This window comes from Opisthocomus hoazin, chromosome 3, assembly GCF_030867145.1.
Source record: "Opisthocomus hoazin isolate bOpiHoa1 chromosome 3, bOpiHoa1.hap1, whole genome shotgun sequence".
Taxonomy (NCBI): Eukaryota; Metazoa; Chordata; class Aves; order Opisthocomiformes; family Opisthocomidae; genus Opisthocomus; species Opisthocomus hoazin.
In genome coordinates, this window is record NC_134416.1 from 63,112,274 (window position 1) to 63,136,573 (window position 24,300).

Below are 24,300 nucleotides of genomic sequence, written 5' to 3' on the forward strand. Positions count from 1 at the left end.
GAAAGGGAGGCCGAGTAGCCCTGCAGCGTGAGATCCAGGTGTGAGTGCTGCAGTCTGGTGTGCTGATGGGCTTGGCTACACCCCCATGAGAGAGAGCTGTGTTGCTCTCAGCAAGTTGAGACATTGAATCCCTTCCCTTCTCTGCCTGAAGAGATGTACTTGCACATCTCTAAACTTCAGAAAATGGCTCTGCCCCGTAAACTGCTGGGTATGTTGGTGTCATCTGCTTGTATCTCATCCACCTCATCTTTAACTATGCCAAAAAAGGTGCAATAACTTTTACAGATAGAATGGGAGAGTCTCAGCCACCACAGAAAGACCAGTACTCTGCTAGAATAAGGGATATGGAGAGAACTGAGTCACTTCAAGAAGACAAAGGCATTTGTCCTGTTTTCTGCTGGGACAGAGTTAGTTTTCCACCCAGTAGCTGCTGTGTTTTGGATATAGTACGAGAAGAATGTTGATAACACTGATGTTTTCAGTTGTTGCTATGAAATCAAGGTCTTTTTCCAGTTTCTCATATTCAGCTAATGAGCAGGTGTGCAGGAGTTGGGAGGGAACATAGCCAGACAGCTAGTGAAACTGGTCAATGGAATTATTCCATAGCATAGGCATCATGCTCAGTTTATGAATGGGGCTTGTCTGGGGGAACAGGAACCTATCTGTTTTTTTCATTTCCGTGCTTTTCAGTTCTGTCCTGTCTGGGAGTTCGAACTTGTCCTGGAGTTTGGTCTTTTTCAGGAGTTTTGTGAAATTCACAAAATTTACGAATTTAGTGTTCTGCAATCTCTGCTTGAGGATTGGCTGCAGATCATTTGTCGGGTAATGAGAATAATTGTATTGTATATTGTTCATTTTGCATAGTCATTATTATCTTTCTTGTTATTATTAATATTAGTAGTAGTATTAGTATTTCCTTTGTTGTTTTATTAAACTGTCTTTATCTCAACCTATGATTTTCCGCTTTTGTCTGTTTCTCCTGCCCACCCTGCTGAGGGGAAGGGGAGGGGCGAGTGAGCAGCTGTTGGGTCCTAGTTGCCGGCTGCTGACTTAAATTACAACAGCATTGAATCTTTGTATCCCATAACTTCAGTTCTTGGGTAATGTGATGCTCAGCATTTCAGTCTAGACTGTAGGATTTTTGCTATGCAGGGCAACTCACACAATGCCTCTGTAGCACATAGGAGACATGCATCCTGAAGTAGGTCTCAGAAAAAGAAAAAAGGAAAACAAAACAACATCAAACACAAGACAAACAGATTCTTACTTGCACAGGCCACTGCTCCTTTGTAAGGAAGATGGGTACTTCTTGCAGTCAAATTTGAAAAAGCACCAAGAGCCCCAACTGGCAGATTTGTGAGATGAACAGAGGTATGGTTTACTGAACAAACCCCTAGCCATTGGAGCTGAGGAATATGCAGTGCCTCAGATCTTCAAAGAGCCTGGATGTGAGATAGATAGATTTTACCTTGATCTGCTCAGAGTATCAGCACTGACTATTCCTAGTGTGCTGAGAAGCAGGACTTTAAATGTTCGGGGAACTCTGCCAAAGAAATCTCAGGCTTGTTTAGGTATCTTGGGAGTTAGGTAGCAGCAGAACAAGGATAAACCGTATTTAGAAATAATGTAGCTAATCTGATTTAGACACCATAGTTCTGTTTTTTGATCCAGTCCAAAGCTCAGACTCCATTTCTGTCTTAAAAGAGAGAGGGAGTGCACCGTAATCGCATAAGTGTAAGATATCCAGACAGTGTAAGTCAAATAATGTGTAAAAAATAGGCAGCTTTTTAGCCAGCTGAAAAATTCAAAGCTGATCATGAATACTTCTCTGCTGAAATAGGAAAAGGTTTTGCAGCTGTACTAAGTTATGCCTGAGATAGCAATTTTCTGCATGTATTCTGGAAGTGATTACTATCTCAGTGATACTCCCAGCTGAGAGAAAAAAAAATGTTAGCGGAGGAAATATGATGATGATGACAGTAGAGTTACCTCCAAACATGGAATTAGGGCAGGTACAAAGTAGATAAGAGACATAGACAATGCGAACATCTTTAACATTGTCCTGTTATTTACAAGTAATAATTTCCTTTTTAACCAGTGAGCAAGTACTTGAATTTTGCTGATCTTCTTTTCGCTTGTGCCATACTAAATATTTCATGTGTATGTTACTTTAACACGATATCCAGATCAATAACATTGCTGGTACAAGTTTGAAAAGTGTGTGAGCATTGTTTGAGTCTGTGTTCTGTAACAGGAAGGTGCAATTCAGTAGAGAGAAAAGAGCTACAAAACCTGCGGAATCTTGCTCTGTAACTTAAAATAGCTTGTGTGGTGCGGAAGAAAGTTTCTTTTTGTAAATCTGTCTTGTGGTTCTAATGGAAGATACATACTGACCTACTGAGCTACATTTGCTCTGTGCCTGCTACAAGTAGTCCCAGAGAAACTACACCTGACTTTTGATTCTGTGTAGTTCAGGTGGTGCCAGGACACTTCTTGGTTTTTCTCAGACTCTGCATTTTTCTGAGGTTAGATAATGGAAAAGAAGATACGCAAGTGAAGTTACTGGTACATCAGATAGTAGTGAGAAATCTATCAGTCAATCCATTTTAATTAATTCAATATGTTTTACTGCTCTACACAGTAAACACTGAGGAAATCAGCATGTTGTTTCTCATACATGCACAGGAGCAAACATACACTAAGTTTATAATAACATTTGTTTAAATTCTCACCCTTGAGTGAGATAATAAGCTGAAACCAACAATATAGTTAAATTCAGGTAGGAATAAAGTCACGGTTATAATCATATGTGTGCATGTGTGTGTGTGGTTAAGTAAAACTCTAGTATGAGAAGACTGCAAGACAATATCAAATGCGTTTGAAAATCATATTGTTTGCAGGAGAGAATGACATTATCTTACTCAAAAGAGGAAGCTGACAGATTCTAATGGTCCCTCACATGCTGTGCACAATAAACATTCAGCTTATCTTTCCAAGAACAATAAAATTTCATGTACTACGGCTCGACATAAGAATTATTTTTACATATCTCCATGCCACTGACTGTCTTGTAAGTTAATCTCATCTCTCATCAATTTTTCACCAGCTTCACTCTGATGTTGATAAAGGAGATGGTTCCATCAAATACATCTTGTCAGGCGAAGGGGCAAGTTCCATTTTCATTATTGATGAGAACACGGGGGATATTCATGCTACAAAGAGGCTGGATCGAGAAGAGCAGGCCTACTACACACTCCGAGCACAAGCACTAGATAGGCTGACTAATAAACCCGTGGAACCAGAATCTGAGTTCGTCATTAAGATTCAGGACATCAATGACAATGAGCCAAAATTTCTGGATGGTCCTTACACTGCTGGAGTTCCTGAGATGTCTCCTGTGGGTAAGTGCAAAATACACTGTTGGTGTTGTGGGCAATTTGGTCCTATTGCCTTTTTAAAAATTTCATTATTTTTTACCGTATCGCACTAAGCTACTTAATTATCTATGAAGCACCTGCAACAGTTAGATATTTCAAGACTTAACTGGAAATAACCTGCTAGATTATGTATTTATCCTTTCAAAAATGTTATGAAACTCAAATAGCTATGTAGGGATTCAGATAAACATTTTATGTTGTATTTCTCATTCCAGTGCCCGGAGGCTTTGTTTTATAATTCTCATTAACAATAATAAGTTTCACACCTATGCTATGGTACTCAGAGGAGATAATGTATCATTTTGTTCAGATAAAGTCCATTCTTAACAAACTCTTCAAATTCCTTTTAGTGCATACAACAATTTTTTTTTTTTTTTGTAAGTGTTGCATATATCAGTAAGAGTTTATAACTTTTCTAATACTGAAATCAGCGCTCTGGGAAATAGATGCAAGCAGGAGGGACTAGGGTACAACTTAAGACAGTTTCAAAATTCCAGTAGAATCAGAGAAGAATGGCTTTTAGAGGCTTCAGACCCTCTGTTGGAAAAGAAGGAATGTTAATTTTTCCTGAGTTTGAGTTAAGGAAGAATTTCAACCTCAAATCTACTATCTCTTCATTTTAAAGAGACAAAGTGCTCATCTGTTGTCAGGTGCCACTATTCCTTTGAAAGCTGACTGATTCAGACCAGACAGGAGTTTGGCACAGAGACATTTTGGTAAATTTGACTTTAATATGAAATTATAAATGCAAGCATGAAGCTAAAAAAACGTAGAAGGACTTAATGTACTTCAGTGGAAATAAGTGTATGGGAAGTTTCACTCCGGGTTAAGAGAGTTATATCATGATTGAAACTAGGACTTTCTTTGCTTGACTGATTTTAAACCATATAAAAATTTGATACTCTTACAGTAAGACTGATGAGACAGAATTTGCTATAGTTTCCTCAATACCATCTCCTGTGTTTTTGGATGTTAAACAATGCCTCGAAATTAGAGCTAGAGAAAGAAAAAGAATGTTCCCTGCATAAGTACCCTGCAGCATTCATTAGTCAACACTGCTTTTATATTTGAAACTTGGCTTAGGAACCAATAGGAGATAAGTAAAACATTGCTAAGAAGTTTTCTATTTATTTGTTCTACTAAGCAGTGACTACAGACACTATTCCTCATTCGATACTTGGCACTTGTTCATTGTCACTCAAACACTATGTGGATGGCTAAAGAGGCAATAGTGGCCATGGAAAGAAAGATGGACACCACAGCTTTTGAGGAGTATCAGAGAGGAGGTGAAGTTGTGATACATTGCTGAGAACTTTTTACTGCTGTACTTTGGAAAAACAGAGATAATCAGATAATCAAAGACTGTAAAATCTAAATATTCAGCACTTCAGAAATGTTCTGTGAAAAATACATTCTTTTTTAAAAAAATGCTGTTCTATTTTAGAATTAGATTATTTAAGCGAGCTGTAGCTTGCAGCAATGATTAGATTTTTCCCCCTTTGTCTTGTGCCCTGAAGAGCAATATCTGCACATTTCCCTTTTGCGTGAGTTACCTCTGTTTTGTCCTCTACTGGTATATTGACAAACAGACAACTAGTACAGAAGTATGAGGTTTACCTACACACAAAAAGCCATGCCTCATCCATACTCCTTTTTTTCCAAAAACATATTGGGGAGTGCAGAGTGTTCAGTGGAGAACATGAGGACTATATTTCAAAAACTGAGCTGCTTTTGCATAATTTGTTGAATCTTTACCACATAAATGATCAAAAGAAATTCTTTCCTTTATGGACTGCAGCACTAAATATGTATTCAATTTAAGTGGAATATTGTGGAAAATTATTAGCTGAGACTCGTGCGCTCTCTGGGATTTGTGTCGACTAAAGGTGGTTTCATCTTTGGGAGCTTCCTGAAACTGTACATTTTAAACATCTTCATTATTTGTATCACACAGCTACTGAATACTGCATTGTTAGTGAATTAAGGATTACCATGAAATGCCTGTGTGGTACTTGCCTTACATAGTTACATCGATTCATAGTTTATTCATATAATACAATTTTTAATTAATCACCTAGAACAATCATGAAATATTAAGAAGAAACAATGTATCTCTCTCCAATTTTGTTTAAAATTATATCCATGACAAGGATTTTTAATTGGATATTAAACAAAATGAAAGAGATCAGAGGGTGATAAATCCAAATTAACTATAAAGCTAGGAGAACTATAACCTTTAACCTAAAAGGCAGTTATGCAAGTATGATGATTCTGTATTTTAGTTGGCAAATATTTTAGGGCATTATCTAAGGCCAGTCTTTTCTGTTACTTGAAACGACTTTGGGTCAGGTTCAAATTATATTTGGGTTTGGCCCAATTATATTGATTATCCTGGATAGGGTAAATATCTTGATGGCTTGTAAATCTATTCATAGCAAAAACCTCAGAGATATGGTTTATCTGAAAATCATAAGGGGTTTTTTTGAAGTATGTAAAAAATCTAGCAGTGTTATATTTCAGACAAAAAGATTGCAAATTATAGTTACAAGAGTATTAAATGACTGTTCCTGTGATGCTGATGAAAACAATAGCTGATGTGAAATACCGATCTGTTTGGTTATAGCCAAGGGAACTGGGGATAAAAATTCCAATACCCAACATAGTTTTGGTTTTGTTTAATCTTCTCTATTCTCCAGACATATCAACAGCTTTGCTTGTTATCCAGCACAATGAATATCTTTCTTGCCCCTTTTATTATTTCTGAATGAGATGGATAGAAATATTTGATTTTTATACCAGAGGGAAAAAAAATAAAAAATAAAAAAAATCTTTATATGATGCTTAAATCTTTGGTACAAGTGGATAGTGGGTTTTGAGAGCCTGAATGAAAGGAGAGTCTCTCTCCAGTCACAAGCCCCTTCAGCTTCTCTTTATCTAACCTTGCTGTTGGGCTGGAACCAGTCTTGTCCCCAGGTAAGAACAACTTAACCTGTGGGGCAAGAGAGATGAGGAGAAGAGGGTAGAACCTGCCTGCAGGTGCTATCTCTCCCCCTTCACACTCCTGGAGGGGAAAGGCTATAGAGGCATCACTGCATCGGCTCTGGGTGAGCACCAATGGCAGAAGCACAGAAATACCAGATGGTACAGAACGGAACCAGGCCGGGCTCTTGTATGTAAAGATTAAGCAGGTACTACAGATAACTTGATAGTGAAGATGTTTACTATTTCTAGTAGCAGCTGATGTCACATAGAAATGTGATGCCGTCATGGAATTGTTTTGTCTATTAGGCATATTCCACATCATTAATTGATACCAGTCAATACCTTTAATCACTGACTGCCTTTAAAAGTGTATTTTTCGTTTGATCATGTGGCTACAATGCGATGGATAAGGGTTTGTGCAGTTTCAAAAATAAGCATTTGTTAAGTTCATCTAGTTTTCGAAACCAGTTTTCCCTTAAATGACTTCACCACTGTTAAAAATGGAAGTCAGACAAGCACTTCTCACACATTTAAAAACTTTGGCAAAATACCACATGTTACTAGCAAGATTTTTAAAAAGCTCCGTGCACAGGTTTCTGAAACAATCAATTCAGAGATTTGACAAAGATCCCTCTGAAGGATCTGCAACTCATTCAGACACCAGTTTGCCTTTATCTGACCCTATCACAGAAAAAGTTGGTCTCTGCAATATGTCCAAAGCATTGATGAATCTTGACTTGGGTAAATTCAAGTACAAATAGTGTTGAAAATTCAAGGTCCTCTCTGCAAAAGCTCGTCTCTTCCATTTGCCCTAATATCAGAACTTAAATAGGTTAAATTCTCAGATTACTGCAATTCTGTAATATCTACCATTGTCTGTTAAAGGGTAGGTTAAAAATGATAGCTTAGACATTCGGGAAAAAATCAGAAATCTGTGCCGGCCACACAAAATTTGGTGAGTTATTAGCTAGTATCAATAAATAAATATGCAGAACACACTTTGATTAATGACACAGATATTCCCTCAGTATTTGCTGCAATTGCTGAAAAAATTTGTGAAGTTGCTACATGAACTGATATTCAAGCTTTGTTATAAAGACATAATTATAGAGAAAAATAATTGTATAGGAATCCTTATCTGAGAGGGAGAGACTCTTTTTCAGTAAATAGCCTCTATTTATTTTTTCAACCCATATCGGACACACAAATCGTAAGAAATATTTAAAGTTGTAGTTGTGAAGCTACAATAACAAGTCACTAGTGAAAGTTTGGGGTAGGGTTAGTGTCCTGTTTATGCCTGCAGTCTAGGGCTCTGAAAAATGTTGCCTTAAACAAGTTTTACTGGGACACTCATTTTGTTGGATGGAGAGAAGGTCTGGTGCCGTTTATTGACTGTCCCATGTGACCTGTAAGTTATAATCTTGGACGCATATGTGACAGCTGACTGCTTGTATTATGTGGTAGGATAAAGTGTTCAGGAATGAAAGGAAGACTTAATTTCAGTGCAGGAATGCAAACTCTCCTTTTGTAAGATGACATAATTGGAACTACAATGCAACTACCCATTTTTCCTCAACCTATAGATTTATTGACTATCCATGAATATCCATAGAGCTTTATTAGTTACTTTTTTTTTAAGGAAAATAAGCATATGAATTTGACATCAGTCCATTGCAAGAAAAATTAGGACAGCTTTGTGTTGCATTGATCGTCCTCTGAAGGAATTCCTGTTCTGCAAGAGATATCTGCTTCCTCTGGGAAAATCTCTGGAAACCTTCACATAGTTATCTTTCCATGCATGATGTTTCCTTGGAACTGATTTCTTACATGTAGGGCTTTTCACATAGTTAGCATACCTTATGTTATCTTGCATCTTGTTTTTAGAACATATATTGTGCAGAAATCTCCCTCTCGGCATGGGACTTCTGGAAGCTCAAAGTTTTTGTGTGCAACTGGTAAAGAAATAATGGTAATAGTTGTTTTAAAAGATCTTTCCCCCATAATGCTTGAGAGAAGTTGATTAACACAAAGGGACTAGAAAAGTATCATTTTTTTTCAGTTGCTGGTTGCACTCAAGTGGGGTAAGTGCAGAAGGGTTTGGTGTTAAAATTTCTAAGTAAAAAAAAAATTCTAAAGGATTTATGTGTTTTAGGAGAGAGCCAATTAGGTTCAGATACTGTCTTTATTCATCTCACAGAATGTAGAGGGTTTGTCTGCTACGGCAATAGATTTTTACAGCAAACAGACACTTCTAAGCTTGCAGGATTTCCAAAATGTCTGTGCTGAGGTTACAGAGCCTGTAATTTCTTTGATCTTGTATTGGTCTGGAGTCCTTGAAAGCAGCAAGAGCAAGGAGCAAAGGCGTAACTGTGTGTGAGGTTTATAAGCACTTTTGCCAATATTTGCAGACAGCTTCATTGGCAGGGCTTAGGGACTTTGTAAATGTGGTAAGCCTGGCTTTTGCAAAGAACACAGGATGTCAGATAGTCATTATGATACCCTTGTACTCAAAAGCTGGAGAGACTCTGGCGAGTTTAAAATAGGTCCCTGTATGAAATTACATTATAGAGTAATCTGTAAAATCAGTTTGACATATTGAATCAAAGCTCTTAGTTACTGGTGAACAGAAAGTTGATGTATTTTAAGCCCCATAACTGATAAATGACTTGGTGGATTAACTACCAATTTTCTTTTGAAACTTTCCATCTACTTAATAGTTTCATGTGAAATTTCAGGTTGAGAATAACCTTTTCCCTGTCCAAAAATATTAGACAGTCCACACGAGAGAAAAATTGCATTTAAAATAGAATTGCAGTCATAATACTTTGTCATGAATACTACAGGAAGAGAGATCAGGAGCATTAGTTAGCTAGGCGATAACTTAAATGAATAAAGCTATCTTATGAATGATCATTTCTGGTCAGAATTCATCCAAGCAGGTCCCATCCTTTGTAATCAGTACCATTTTAATGAGAGCTGCACTTAATCCTCTCTCTTTCCAAACTTTCAGCTTGGTCCCAGGACCCATTTATGATCCTCTACTTAACTGAGAATTGAAAAGCTGAGGAAAATGGATGGGGAAATTTACTACATCAGACATGAAGAACTTCAGAACTTGATCCCACTCATTTCCTGAAAAAATCCAAATAAAACTGGAGCAGAATACAATTTATGTTAAATTTACCCTGGGCACTTGCTAGTGCAGTTTGTACTTAAAGAGTGATTTCTAGACTTGCCGCTCTCCTTTTCACATGTCAAAAATGTGTTTGTTTGGAAAATGAACACTCTCTTTAACAAATGCCTTTCTCTACTCTTGTATCTAAATCCAGTTTATGAAGAAATCTGATCCTCTGTTGAAGACTTTTATTGGGCATCTGCCAAATTGCTCCAATATTAATTTGTAACCTAACCTCCAAATGGATCCCCAGGCAGTTGAATGGAAGGTCTCAATGTTCCAGACAATCTGCCAGTGAGAAAAAAATTATCCTTTCTGGCTACCAAGGGGTGGTGAACATGACCAAGGCCCTGGCTCCCAAGCGTTCTTTTATTCTGCTCCGAGAATACATCATGGAAGCTGTTGTACAGAACAAAACAAATGGGAACTGATGTGGAAAGCATAATGAATGGGAGCTGGCTGCCGAATGGGATCCTCACAAAATATACCCTTCTTGCTAGACAGTTAGACATTTCACTTTCTTATCCCTGTCAACATAGAGACATTTCCTGCTCAAGAAATGTTTATGCAGCAGATTATTACCACAACTGGTACTAAGCTATTGCAGATTACTGAAGGAAGCGAGTACATTTTAAAGGAATTTAGAGACAGCTCTCACCAGTTTTTCTTTGCGCTGAAACAGAAACTCTTCAGCCATCTCTTTATAAAAGGGTATATAATTTTATAGGCTAAAATTAATTTTACATATATGTGTGCAATTATCAAAATATATAATACTTACATATATAAGCATAATTAGATCTTTATTCTTTACAATTTTAGCACGCAGATATCTCTTCAAAGGGAAACTATTACTACATTTCACACTTAACATATTTCAGGCATCACCATTATTTAAGGTATATTGTTCACATACCCTCCACCAACCAAAGGCAGAGATAGAGAGAGGGAGCTACTGAGTGAGATGGTTTTTATTGCTGTGAGTCAAAGGTTGAGACTACTTGCGAAGACAGAACTCTGTAAGAGCCTATAGTACTGGTTTACAAAGAGGACCTTATGCTGTAAGCTGAATCAGCATGGAAATGATGAACGATTGTGAAAAAGCCACCTCTCACTGTTCCAGGCACAGCATGTTGAATAAATGTAGTTCAGACTTTTGGATCTTTTATGTAAAATAGTCCCTTAAACATTTTGCAGGTACCTCTGTGGTTCAAGTGACAGCCACCGATGCAGATGATCCTACTTATGGCAACAGTGCTCGAGTGGTTTACAGCATATTGCAAGGACAACCTTACTTTTCTGTGGAGCCAAAAACAGGTAAATTTCCATAAAGTCTCTGCAGTAGTGCTGAGAAAAAAGAAAATGGGCATTGAAACTTACTAGGAACTTATTAATGTGGTATCTTGGTCAATTGAATACATATGGATTTTGTTGATCCTCTTATTCTTCAGAATAGATTAAGAGAACCAAATGTGTCGTATTGTATCAGATCATAGAACGATTTGGGTTGGAAGAGACATCATAGATCATCTAGTTCCAACCTCCCTGCCATGAGCAGGGACACCTTCCACTAGACCAAGGTGCTTAAAGCCTCATTCAGACTGGCCTTGAACACTCCCAGGGAGCGGGCATCCACAGCTTCTTTGGGCAACCTGTTTCAGTGCCTCACCACCTTCGTAGTAGAGAGTTTCATTCTTATATCTAGTCTAAATCCACCCTCTTTCAGATTAAAGCCATTACTCCTTCTCTTCTCACTACAAGCCCTACTAAAAAGTCCTGTCCCCATCTTTCCTATAGGCGCCCTTAAAGTACTGAAAGGCCGCAATAAGCTCTCCCCAGAGCCTTCTCCAGGTTGAAGAACCCCAGCTCTCTCAGCCTTTACTCAAAGGAGAGGTGTTCCATCCCTCTGATCATTTTGATGGCCCTCCTCTGGACCCGCTCCAACAGGTCCATTTCTTTCCTGTGCTGAGGGCTCCAGAGCTGGAAACAGGACTCCAGGTGGGGTCTCACCAGAGCAGAGTAGAGGGGCCTCCCTTGACCTTCTGGTCATGCTGTATTTGATGCAGCCCAGGATGCTGTTTGCCTTCTGGGCTGTGAACACACATTTCTGGGTTGTGTTGTGCTTGTGAGCTCACGTCTGAGCTATGTGATAAGCAGACATTGCTGGAGTGGTAATTTTTATCTTCTTGTCAATCTACCCTGGCCTGATGTCTGTCTTTCTGATCAATGAAAATTTCAAGATGCTGTGAACAAGTTTTTTTGCAGATGCTTGTTTTAGAAATATCTAAAGGTCACATAGCCAGATTTCTTTAGGTGTAGATTTATGGCACGATCACCTCTCCATTCTGCTTCTTAAACTGAAGTTTTGTCATGGGAAATGTATCTTTTCTTTATTAGTTTAAGGAAGAAAGCACTGTGCTTCCCATCTTTAACTGATATAAAATTTTGCTGCCACTTTCAAAATAAAGTACTGGTAGAATGTTTTTTACTATTTTAATGAAATTTTGTGAATATATTAAGCCACAACAAGATGCAATATTTAATCCTCTGTCGGTTTAATAAACATTATGCATGCTACTGTATTATTTCAGTAAAATGCAGGAAAATGAGTTCTTGCTTGGCTCAGTTCAGTTTGGTGCCTGAGCCTTCACTTACACCCACATGGAGAAGAGTTGTGATCTTCATTTGAGAGATGGACAAATTGAGATAAAAAAGAAACAAACTTTTTACCCTATTTATCATAAACAATGTCAATGAGACCTAAATCCCAATGCTATGACCAAAATGTCACACTCTATTTAACAACATCTAAATTTACAGAAAGAAGGGCTATAATTATCTTCGTATTGCAACAGCTATATCCTCAGCAGCACTTTATTTTTCCTCCCAGTAAGTACGACTTATAGTGGGTTTGTCTCTCTCTCTGTGTATATGTATGTACAATATATGTTGTCATAATGACTGCAGACAGCCCTTGAAGAAGAATATGGTCGTTTCTGCTAAATCAAAATCTTTAAGGATTCACACTGAAATGTTGGTGTAGATTTTCACTTTGACGTGATACTCAAATTTCCTGTGTGCATGATAATTAGCTTCTAAATGATTGGTTAAGGTTGCCTGGCAATTTAACTCTGATAGAAAAACACACAGGCCAGAAAAAGCAATGTGGAAAAAATGATGTTATGTAATTGCATATTAGTTGTATTTTAATATGTCTTGTAAAATGGGTGAAATAGTACCAAACGGTCTGTTAGTGAAATAAATGTTTCAACTCAGAGATAACTAATGGCAAGTCCTGCATTCATAAAAGAATAAAGAAATAAAACTCTAACTAAACATTCAACAAATATCAGATGAAGAGATATGTATCCTAATGTGCCTCTTCTTTATTTATTTTGTTTATGTTTCCTTTGCTGCTGGCACTAAGCAGTGGTGGAGTAAATGTTTGCCTCTCTGGAAATCAGAGTTAGCAGCTGTACTGTGTACTGAGCATGAAATATTCATAAAGTCATCACATTTTGAGAAGGCATATTTATTTTCTGATTTATGTCAACAGAACAGAAAGGATGAAACATGGAGCTTTCTTCTGGTTTTATTTCAAATCAATTAGTTACAAATTGTATGCAGATCATCAAATGGATACAACAAAAAACTACAGTATTACAGTATTTCCATTAATACATCAAAAATCTCTTAAATCACACTAATGCTTTAGAATTGGGTATTGTCAAAGCAAATATATAGTAAAATAGGATAATTTCATAAATTTGCAGAGTGTGGCATGATATCAATATTAGTAAGAGTTAAAGTGGTGAATGTCTATTCAAGACATTGTGAAACTAATCTTGGAATCTTATAATTGAATGCTGAATATTCTGTTCTTCTTAGCTCTAAAAGAGTGTGAAATCAAACACAGAAGATGATATCTTCCTGGGAAGGGAGTGTTACCTAAGACATTATGAAGTCTGTAGTTCAGGGAGAAGATACTTGTAAAAAAAACCGTCATGGATGGCATTATCCAGAGATTCTAGTACTAAATGAAATTAGTGGGTTTTGGTAACTACTTAAAATAATCTTGTAGTGTGTCAGTTCAGCTCCTAGTCAAAAAAAGAGATGTTAGTGTTGAAATTAATTCTTTCCTCTCTTATTGCAGTCATTGATCTGCTGCTACCTTTTAAAGGCAAACTCAGCTTTAGCAGTAATGTAGTTGCTTGTGCAACCATTGACATATCTTGTCTTACTGCAGGTGTTATCAAGACTGCCCTTCCGAATATGGATAGAGAAGCCAAGGACCAATACCTATTAGTTATTCAGGCAAAGGACATGGTTGGGCAGAATGGTGGGTTATCAGGGACTACATCTGTAACTGTCACCCTGACTGATGTTAATGACAACCCTCCCCGCTTTCCACGACGTAAGTTGCTTTGTAAAGTATGACTTGTAATGCTGTTTATAAACATTGCTATTTTCTTTACATGTCAATGCTGTTTCTAAATAAAACGTAAAAGTGCTCTGCTTCCATGTTTAGTATTTTAAGAATCACTGACAGCAAGGTTTATTATTATTATTACTACTGTTATTAATATTACTATTATTATTATTACATTGGAAGAATCTTTCCTCTTTACATAGTATGTTCCCAATCAGTTGAAATGATGTATAGTAGGTGCATTTATTAATCTGTTTTACTTTCTCTCTGTGAATAAGCAGACAAAAAAAGATACATTTTAATAGCTCTTTAGCTCTTTCCAGTCGGACTTTAGGATGCATAGTTCTTTAACTTGACTCTTAATCCTTCATATTCCTGTGGCATTTTAGCAGGATTTCTCTTGTGCGCACAGTGTTTCCTAAGGAGCTAATCATAGAAGAGCTGGAAAGTCATCTTCTCTCCATTTACTTTCTGAGATCAAGGGGGCTCTCATCCTAACCAAAGAAAGGATTACACAGTTGTAGACTCAAACCTGAAGAGCTCAGCTTTTTAATAGCATTCTGTCTGGGATGCTCATTTCTTAAAAACAAAAAAGAAAGCCCTTGCTAAGTAGAATTAAAATAATGTGAAGAATATATTCATGTCCACTCTAGCCTCACCTCCAATGATATAAAAAATAGATATGTACATAATAGATTTCCTGTTATTTCAAGCCACCAACTGCTTGAAATAATACTAGAATAACTGAAGTTATTTTTGAAGGTGAGGGTGTTATTGGCTACAGACTGCACTCAGATACCCTTCTGACAGCATATATATCATTTTCTACTTGAATGAAAAAAATGGAATATTCAAGAATGCAGATGGTGCACTTACTGTTAAAGAAAAGAATATATATCAGTTTCTAGTCATATTCAGATTGCAAACTACCTAATCAAGATACACAGCTATGAAAGAATATCAGTTTATATTGATATTATTCGACTTACTTGCTTTTTTTCCTCTTTTGTGGAAAACAAAGTAAAATATTTTCTGCATTGGAACTCTGTAGCAAGCATTCACCTCAAGTTTTGATTACGTTTTTGCATCTTTGCCTTGTTCTTCTCTCATTGTAGGAAGATATCATGCCCATAGTACTTAAAGTAGAGTCCATCACAAGGAAAACCAAGCAAAAAAAGGGCAATTCTATTTTAAACTGAATATATTTTGTTAGCCTGAGTGAACATTCAAGTGCATGATTTCAAGGAAGGTAGATTTTAAGAAGGCTGGATTTTTTTTGGCCCACAGTCCCAGAAGACTCTGAATTCATTACATTTTTAAATTTCACAGGATCATATCAGTATAATGTCCCAGAGTCTTTGCCAGTGGCTTCTGTGGTGGCCAGAATAAAAGCTGCAGATGCCGATGTGGGACCTAATGCTGAAATGGAGTACAAGATTGTGGATGGTGATGGTTTGGGAGTATTCAAAATTTCTGTTGACAAAGACACCCAGGAGGGAATCGTAACAATTCAGAAGGTAAGACTGATATTTCTCACTGATTCTGTTTGGATCTGTGCAAGATAAGGGCAGGTAATGCGAGTAAGAGCTTTTGTTTCTAAGAGCCTTATCTGCTTTAAAATTTTCCATTGGCTTATTTCATCTTGACTTCAGTATGTGTGCGTGTGTGGGGGATTTTGAGCTGTTTAATGACTTACACTGAAAATTCTTGCAGGTTTTTTTGGCAATAGCTGTATTGTTTTGCGGAGTTTTTTTGTAAAGCTCCTGCACATACAGGTTTGGATGGGAATCTCAGCTTTAGTCTCATTTTTCCTTGTATTAAAGAGAAAATCTGAAAATTTACAGTAAAAATGCAAGCTCCAAGTACAAAATGGATCCCAAATGTAATAAAAAAAAATCTAATTGTCATTGCCTGACATTTTTCTGTTCAGGAGGCAAACATTACTTACATGAAAGTTATGTCAGTAAAATTATGTGTAATATATTAGAAGATAGCATATTATAAAAAAAATTACTTCATAAAAATGGAAATATTGAAATAAAGATTTTTTATTCCTAACTTTCTATATGTACAGTTAGGAAACTAACATTTTAAAATTTAAGAATCTTGTTTGTATGAAAATATTAAACTTCAGCATTCTCTACCTTGCTGCAACACATTTTAAAGAGTATCCTTTTACAAAATAAAAGTGTGCTGAACTATTTTACAAAACAATTTAAATTCTGAGGAGAGCAGGAAAAAAAAATCCAACACCTTAGACAGAGGAACTCTGCTAAGCAATTTAACCCCCCCTAAAATGTGGGACGGACTTGGCATTTTAGAATATGTGTAAGTATATTACAGAACAAGGACCTATATTTGTAGTTAATGTGATTCCATAGCAGATTTTTTTTCCCTATATACTCTTTAATATCTGTAAACTTCACCTACAGGTTGTGGGTTTTTTTGTTTGTGTGGGTTGTTTGGTTTTGTTTTTTTTTCCTCCTCTGGTGCATCAATTCCTTTCTACAGCAATATAAATCTTCAGCAATGTTGCAAAGAATCGGGCTAGTTCTCTGATGCCCTGCACACTTGCTGAGAGCTGGTAAGCACCCATAGATATCACAACAAATAGACAGTGTACAGCACCCTTGAAAGATTAGGCTCTAATATGTGTAATGTGAATAATCTTTTTTTTAGGTAAACCCATCCATCTTAACCTTCTTGCAACGTGTGCTAATTTCTGCTTAGCACATTTGCAGTACAAGTGATGAAAAGTTAGTTGTCTCTTAGTTCAACAGCCAAATTCAATGTAACTCCTTCAGTTTGCTTGTTTAAGGTTTTTGAGCAAAGACCTGGAAGAAATATGCCTATCCTAGGGGGAGAGCATTTATCAGTGCTACAGTGAGCAACACTGAATCAGTCGGGGGCTTCAGTAGTCTAATTTGAGAACTGTTGAGTTCATTCGAAGTTTTAGTATCCTCTTGTAGTCATGGTGTTTGCTCCTGGAATCTCCTGATTCCAATGTTCTACAGTGGGCCACAGAATTATTATGTATTATTTCTGTAATTGTTTAACCAGGCAGCTGAACTGGACTTTGCAGTACTGAACTTTTATCCTGAGAAGTACTCTATGAAATGGCTATTGGACTGCATTAAAGACATTACAAAATTTTGACCTGATGAAATGCTGCAATTTGCTAATGATTTCTAAACCTAGATGCTGCTATATATTGTCACAAGAATTCAGACCTTTTTCTCTGCAGCATTAGAACATTTCTCTCATTTACCTACTGTTACTGACTTACTTTCCCCTGCCATACTCTAAGGGGAGTCCACACGCTGAGGGATACCTCCCAAACCTCTGGAGGCCCTTAGCTCTTCAATTGGACTCCAGAAATCCTGGTGCCTTGCCCAAGGCTGAACAATACTCCCTGCCAGCCCTGCAGATAAAATGGCAGAGAACATTGGCTAGGAGGGCAGAGAGAGAGTGAAGAGCTCAAGCACAGCGACTAACAGGCAACAATGCCTTGCTGTTCTCTGGAGGACATATACACAGAAGACCATCAATGACAGCGTATGTGGGTTAATGGGCTTCAACCACAAAGCCTAACCTGCCATATCACTATGGAGTCAGGCAGAGGTAATCCCTGCATGATAATATGTGCTTGTTAGTAAGGAATCAGGTAAGAAATTAAGTCTGTAGCATGGAATCTGCCTAAACATTTTACTGTCTGGCACATGACATTCTGTACACCTCTGGGTGCAATCAGCTCTCTCCTTTTCATGTCCATGAGATCAGCTGAGGCATTGACAAACAGCTTGGCCTCCAAACACATGCCCATCATTTTAAACTTGTGTGTATTTAAATACTCAGATGACATGTCTGCATCTAAATCAAGCAGTAAAATGCCACGGCGAAGAATTCTGAAACGGCACGCTTTGGTTCTAAATGCAAATGCATGCTTTAGTTTTGCATACTTTTGCTGCAATCATACGTACCTCTCAGCAGGCTAGGCATGAAAATCACCACAGTATCTCTGAGCAGCTGAAGGCACTACTCCATTCATTTTTGTGCTGGGAGCTGTGGAGAAAATTTGGCACCTGGTTATTGGAGTTCCACATGTAGACTGAGGATTTTACACTCCGTTTTTAGAAGGATAACAATTTTGAGACAATTTGAAAAGTTGACTTCCTTGCTAAAAACTATGATTTTTAAAACTAGGATTTTTTTAAAAAAAGAGAGAAGTGAGATTTAAAAATTCAGTGAGAAAAGCAGGGTTTTTGTATGCTCCAAGTGGATGGAATGTGAAAGAAAGCGCTAGTCTAGTGCTTAATGTCAGTATATACTCGGTACTAGACTAAACCTCTGTTCAAGGTAACATTTTGACAATAGACTGTAACTCATAATAAATCCCTTGACCACAAGGAATCAGATAAGAGAGGAATACCTTCTCTGCATTTTCATCTAGTTTGTCTTTATCCCTCCAAAGAGTAAGAAATAGAGTTGTACTACTTTATGCAACACAAACAAGGAGCATGCATGTTGTACCACTGTACAGTATTTGCTGCTATATGGCTTTTCACATGCTTGTGTGTCTTGGTTTCGGCTGCCGCCGGCAAAAAAAGCGCCACGCGGCCGCCCCTCGCCCCGCCGGGGTGCGGAGGAGAATGGAAAGAAAACAGGCAGAAACTGGTGGGTCGGGATAAGGGCAGTTTAACAGAACAGCAAACAGAGGGAACAGCAACAACAACGATACAGATAAGGAGAAAACACGACAAAAACAGACCCGCTCTCTCGGACCGCACCGGCGCCGCACGCTCCCGAGCCGCGAGAGCGTTCCCGCCGTGCCCCCCCCCCCCCACCGGAACCCAGCGTGACGTCACATGGTGTGGAATACCCAGCTCTGTTTGGCCAGGTGGGGTCAGCCCCGACCTCCCGGCTGTGCCCCTTCCTGGGTTCTGGTGAAAATTAACCCTGTCCTGGCCAAACCCAGGACATTATCCACCCCTTATTCCATACCATCTACGTCATGTCCAGGTCCCTCATTGTCCAGTTGATCACCACCACTTCTCCTGTCTCCAGATATCATTCCTTTAGTCTATGGATCATCACTCATCCATGACTTCAGGCTCCATCTGCCGTAATGGTCTTCGGTGGCAGGGGAGGTGATGTGTGGTGATGGGCGGTCACTTGCTGCATCCAGAGCTCACGGCTGATGTATCTGGTGCGGCCAGTGCCCACAGTCTGCAGGAGATGTTGATCTTGATGAAGTTGCTGGATGCCAGTTGTTGAAAACCAGGTCCAGTTCCATCATCGCTGTGCTCTGCTAGGTTTTCATCGAAAAAGTCCATCCTTCTTTAATCTGGAGAATTCTTACTATGCTACTACTGGTACCAAATAGAACAATTATAACAGTGATAACAGACAGTGACAGGGTTATTTAACAATTAACTTTATACAATTGATTTATGGACTATTCTCGCCCAAAATTAAATCCCCATGAGGTACACATCGGACTTCCCCATCCTTCTGCATTACCCACCAGGTACACCCAGGTCCTTGAGCAAAAGCAATCCTGCGGACGGGCTTGCCTTTGCCCGAGGCAGGACTAACCCAAACTGTCTTCCCTAACATGTTCTGCATGTGCACTACAGGGACTTTATCCCCTTCTACGGGGCGCTGACGTTTTGACTGGGCAGGACCAGCCCGGTTGGTGGATCCTCTGGTGTTAACCAAGCAGGTGGCCTTTGCTAAATGGGTATCCCAATTTTTGAAAGTCCCAGCCCCCATTGCCCTCAAAGTGGTTTTTAGCAGCCCACTCTAACATTCGATATTTCCAGAGGCTGGAGCATGGTAGGGGATGTGATACACCCACTCAATACTGTGTTCTTTGGCCCAGTTGTTTATGAGGCTGTTGCGAAAGTGAGTCCCGTTGTCCGACTCGATTCTTTCGGGAGTGCCATGTCGCCACAGGACTTGTTTTTCCAGGCCCAGTATGGTATTCCGGGCAGTGGCATGGAGCACAGGGTAGGTTTCCAGCCATCTGGTGGTGGCCTCCACCATTGTGAGTACATAGTGCTTGCCTTGGCGGGTTTGTGGCAGTGTGATGTAGTCAATCTGCCAAGCCTCCCCATAGTTATATTTTAGCCATCGTCCTCCATACCACTGAGGCTTTACCCGCTTGGCTTGCGTGATTGCAGTGCATGTTTCACATTCATGGATAACCTGTGCGATGGTCTCCATGGTCAAGTCCACCCCTCGGTCACGAGCCCATCGGTATGTCACGTCTCTTCCTTGGTGGCCCAAGGTGTCATGGGCCCACCGAGCTATAAAGAGTTCACCCTTATGTTGCCAATCCAGATCCACCTGAGCCACTTCAGTCTTGGCAGCCTGATCTACCTGGTGGTTGTTTTGATGTTCTTCAGTGGCCCGACTCCTAGGGATGTGGGCGTCCACGTGACGGACTTTTACAGCCAACTGCTCTAGCCGGGCAGCAATATCTTGCCACAATGGGGCAGCCCAGATAGGTTTGCCTCTGCGCTGCCAGTTGTTCTTCTTCCATTGCTGCGGCCACCCTCACAAGGCATTGGCCACCATCCAAGAGTCGGTATAAAGATAGAGCACTGGCCACTTCTCTCGACTGGCAATGTCTAAAGCCAGCTGGATGGCTTTCACCTCTGCAAACTGGCTGGACTCACCTTCTCCCTCAGCAGTTTCCGCGACTTGTCGTGTAGGGCTCCATACAGCAGCCTTCCACCTCCACTCCTTCCGCACAATGCGACAGGACCCATCCGTGAACAGGGCATACTGTTTCTTATCTTCTGGCAGCTGGTTATACAGTGGGGCCTCTTCAGCACCTGTCGCCTCCTCCTCTGGTGATGCTCCAAAATCTTTGCCTTCTGGCCAGTCCATGATTACCACCAGAATTCCTGGGCGACTGGGGTTTCCCATTCGGGCGCACTGGGTGATCAGAGCGACCCACTTACTCCACGTAGCATCGGTGACATGATGAGTAGAGGGGACCCTCTCTTTGAACATCCATTCCAGGACTGGCAATCGTGCTGCTAGGAGGAGCTGTGCTTCAGTGCCGACCACTTCTGAAGCAGCTCGAATGCCTTCATATGCTGCCAGAATCTCTTTTTCAGTGGGAGTATAGCGGGCCTCGGATCCTTTGTATCCCCGGCTCCAGAACCCCAGGGGTCGACCTCGAGTCTCCCCTGGTGCTTTCTGCCAGAGACTCCAGGTTGGGCCATTCTCCCCGGCTGCGGTGTAGAGCACGTTTTTAACATCTTGCCCTGACCGGACTGAACCAAGGGCTACGGCATGAACTATCTCCCGTTTAATTTGTTCTAACTCCTGTCGTTGCTCAGGGCCCCATTCAAAATCATTCTTCTGCCGGGTCACGTGGTACAGAGGACTCACAATCTGGCTATAATTTGGGATGTGCATCCTCCAAAAACCCACAACACCTGAGAAGGCCTGTGCTTCCTTTTTGCTGGTTGGTGGAGACATAGCTGCTATTTTGTTGATGACATCCATTGGGATTTGACGGCACCCATCCTGCCATTTTATTCCCAAAAACTGGATCTCTTGCGCAGGTCCCTTGACTTTACTTCGCTTAATGGCGAAACCGGCTTTCAGAAGGATCTGAACTATTTTCTCCCCTTTCTCAAAAACCTCCTCCGCTGTGTTACCCCATATAATGATGTCGTCGATGTGCTGCAGATGTTCTGGAGCTTCACCTTTTTCCAGTGCAGTCTGGATTAGTCCATGGCAAATGGTGGGACTGTGTTTCCACCCCTGGGGCAGTCGATTCCAGGTGTACTGGATGCCCCTCCAGATGAAAGCAAACTGTGGCCTGCACTCTGCTGCCAAAGGAATGGAGAAGAATGCATTAGCAATGTCAATTGTAGCATACCACTTGGCTGCCTTTGACTCCAGCTGATATTGAAGTTCTAACATGTCTGGCACGGCAGCACTCAGCGGTGGTGTGACTTCATTCAGGCCACGGTAGTCTATTGTCAGTCTCCACTCTCCAGTAGATTTTCTCACTGGCCATATGGGACTATTAAAGGGTGAGCGAGTTTTGCTGATCACTCCTTGACTCTCCAGCTGGCGGATCAGCTGATGAATGGGGAGAAGGGAGTCTTGGTTGGTACGATACTGTCGCCGGTGCACCGTTGTGGTCGCGATTGGCACCTGTTGTTCTTCAACCCTCAGCAACCCCACAACGGAAGGATCCTCCGAGAGACCAGGCAAAATGAACAGCTGTTTAATTTCTTCCGTCTCCACAGCAGCTATGCCAAAAGCCCACCGATACCCCTTTGGGTCCTTGAAATACCCTCTCCTAAGATAGTCTATACCAAGGATGCACAGAGCCTCGGGGCCAGTTACAATGGGGTGCTTCTGCCAGTCCTGCCCAGTGAGGCTCACTTCAGCCTCCAATACACTCAGCTCTTGGGACACCCCTGTCAGTCCCGAAATGCAAATGGACTCTGACCCTTTGAACTCTGATGGCATTAAAGTACACTGTGCACCAGTGTCCACTAGAGCTTTATACTCTTGTGGATCTGACGTGCCAGGCCACCGAATCCACACCGTCCAATAAACGCGGTTGTCCCTTTCCTCCACCTGGCTGGAGGCAGGGCCCCTCTAATCCTGGTCAGAGAATTGCTGCTCACCTGCTGTAAAAATGACTTGGAGGTCCCCTCCAGAGGATCGGAATCAAGATCAAACTGCCTACCTGGTCTGGAGAGCTGGCTGCTGGAAACTGGAGCGGCATTTTTCCTAACAGAATCCCCTTTTGTGATTGTTTTACCTCGCAACTCACGCACTCGTGCCTCTAGACTTGAGGTGGGTTTTCCATCCCACTTCCTCATGTCCTCTCCGTGGTCACGCAGGTAGAACCACAGGGTGCCCCGTGGTGTATAGCATCTGTATTCCATCTCCTGAGCAGAGAAACGCTTGCCCCTAATAGCTGAGACACTGGCCCGTACAGGTGCGGAGTAGGACATATTCCTGTCTAGTCGCTTGACCAGTTTCTCCACAGCTGAGACAAGGGAGGAAGAGAGACTTTCCTCATATTGCCGGAGTCAGACAGCCACCTCATCCACTGTTGGTGCCTCTTTACCTTTCCAGTCTACTATTGCCAGTGAGTTGGCATATGAGGAGGGTGCGCTCCGCACAAACTTCCTCCACATGGATTGTGAGCACTGGAGTTCATCTGGGTCTGTGTGTACCTGCTCATCGTCTGTGTCACAGTAAACCAGCTCCTGCACAGCTAATTCCCTCAAGTACTGAATCCCCCTTTCCATATTGGTCCACTTGCCAGGATATCATACAAAATCGTCACTGAAGGGGTACCTCTCCCTCACGCCTGACAGAAGTCTCCTCCAGAGGCTGAGGATTTGTTCCTTTTTCCCAATGGCCTTGTCAATGCCCTCATCCCTGGCCAGGGGTCCCAGCTGCTTGGCTTCCTTGCCCTCTGATTCCAAGCTGCTGGCCCCATTATCCCAGCACCGCAGCTTCCAGGTGGCAATGTGCTCGCCTGGGTGGCGGCTGAAGTCTTTCCGCATGTCTCGCAGCTCGCCCAGGGACAGGGACCGGGTGACGATCTCTGTCTCTATCTCCCGTGATGACCCTGGCTCATCATCATCCCTCCCAGAGCGATCTGCTCTCTTTGAGTCTTTCTTTAGTTTTACAGGGGCGACTGCAACCGGCACAGGTTGGTCATTGGGCTCAGTCACTGTGCCTGTGGCTGGAGCTGCAGCAGCTGCCGTGCCCGCCGGGGGAGCCCGGACCACACCAGTGGCTGCAGCAGCCGTGGTGCCGGTCGGGGGAGCTGTGACTGCCTGCTGGGCTGGAGGGGCTGCAGGGCCGGCTGGGGGGGCAGCGCCAGTCGCAGTGCCTGCCGATTCGTTTCCCCCCCTTTCCCCTTTAGGGCACTGAATCAGGTTGAACATGGCTTGGTAGGCGTGGGCCAGACCCCAGCACGTTGCGGTGATCTGTGTCTCTCTGGAGTTCCCAGGGTGGCAGCACACTTTTTGCAGATATTTTACTAGTTTTTCCGGATTCTTTATTTGTTCAGGGGTGAGTTTAAAAAACACCGGTGGTGTCCACTGCCCTAGGTACTTGCCCATGCTGTCCCACACACCCAGCCACTCACAGCTATGCAGCCCCGGGGCAGGTCTCTGCACCATGTTCTTAACTGCTTGCTTAACCCTAAACAAAACCTGAAACCCATTCAGGAGGCATAACAATAGAAACCCGCTGTCCTGAGCATCCCACGGGTACTC

The 24,300-nt window shown here is 41.0% G+C and overlaps 1 protein-coding gene across 2 annotated transcripts in view; it reads left to right on the forward strand.

Moving 5' to 3' along the window:
* CDH7 (cadherin 7) overlaps positions 1-24,300 on the forward strand; it is a 93,149-nt gene that overhangs the window by 36,395 nt on the left and 32,454 nt on the right. For both annotated transcript variants that reach the window (XM_075416528.1, XM_075416527.1), the window contains exons 3-6: positions 3,107-3,401; positions 10,792-10,911; positions 13,841-14,008; positions 15,353-15,540. In XM_075416528.1, the coding sequence (XP_075272643.1) occupies positions 3,107-3,401; positions 10,792-10,911; positions 13,841-14,008; positions 15,353-15,540 (771 nt within the window). The remainder of the gene's footprint in view (positions 1-3,106; positions 3,402-10,791; positions 10,912-13,840; positions 14,009-15,352; positions 15,541-24,300) is intronic.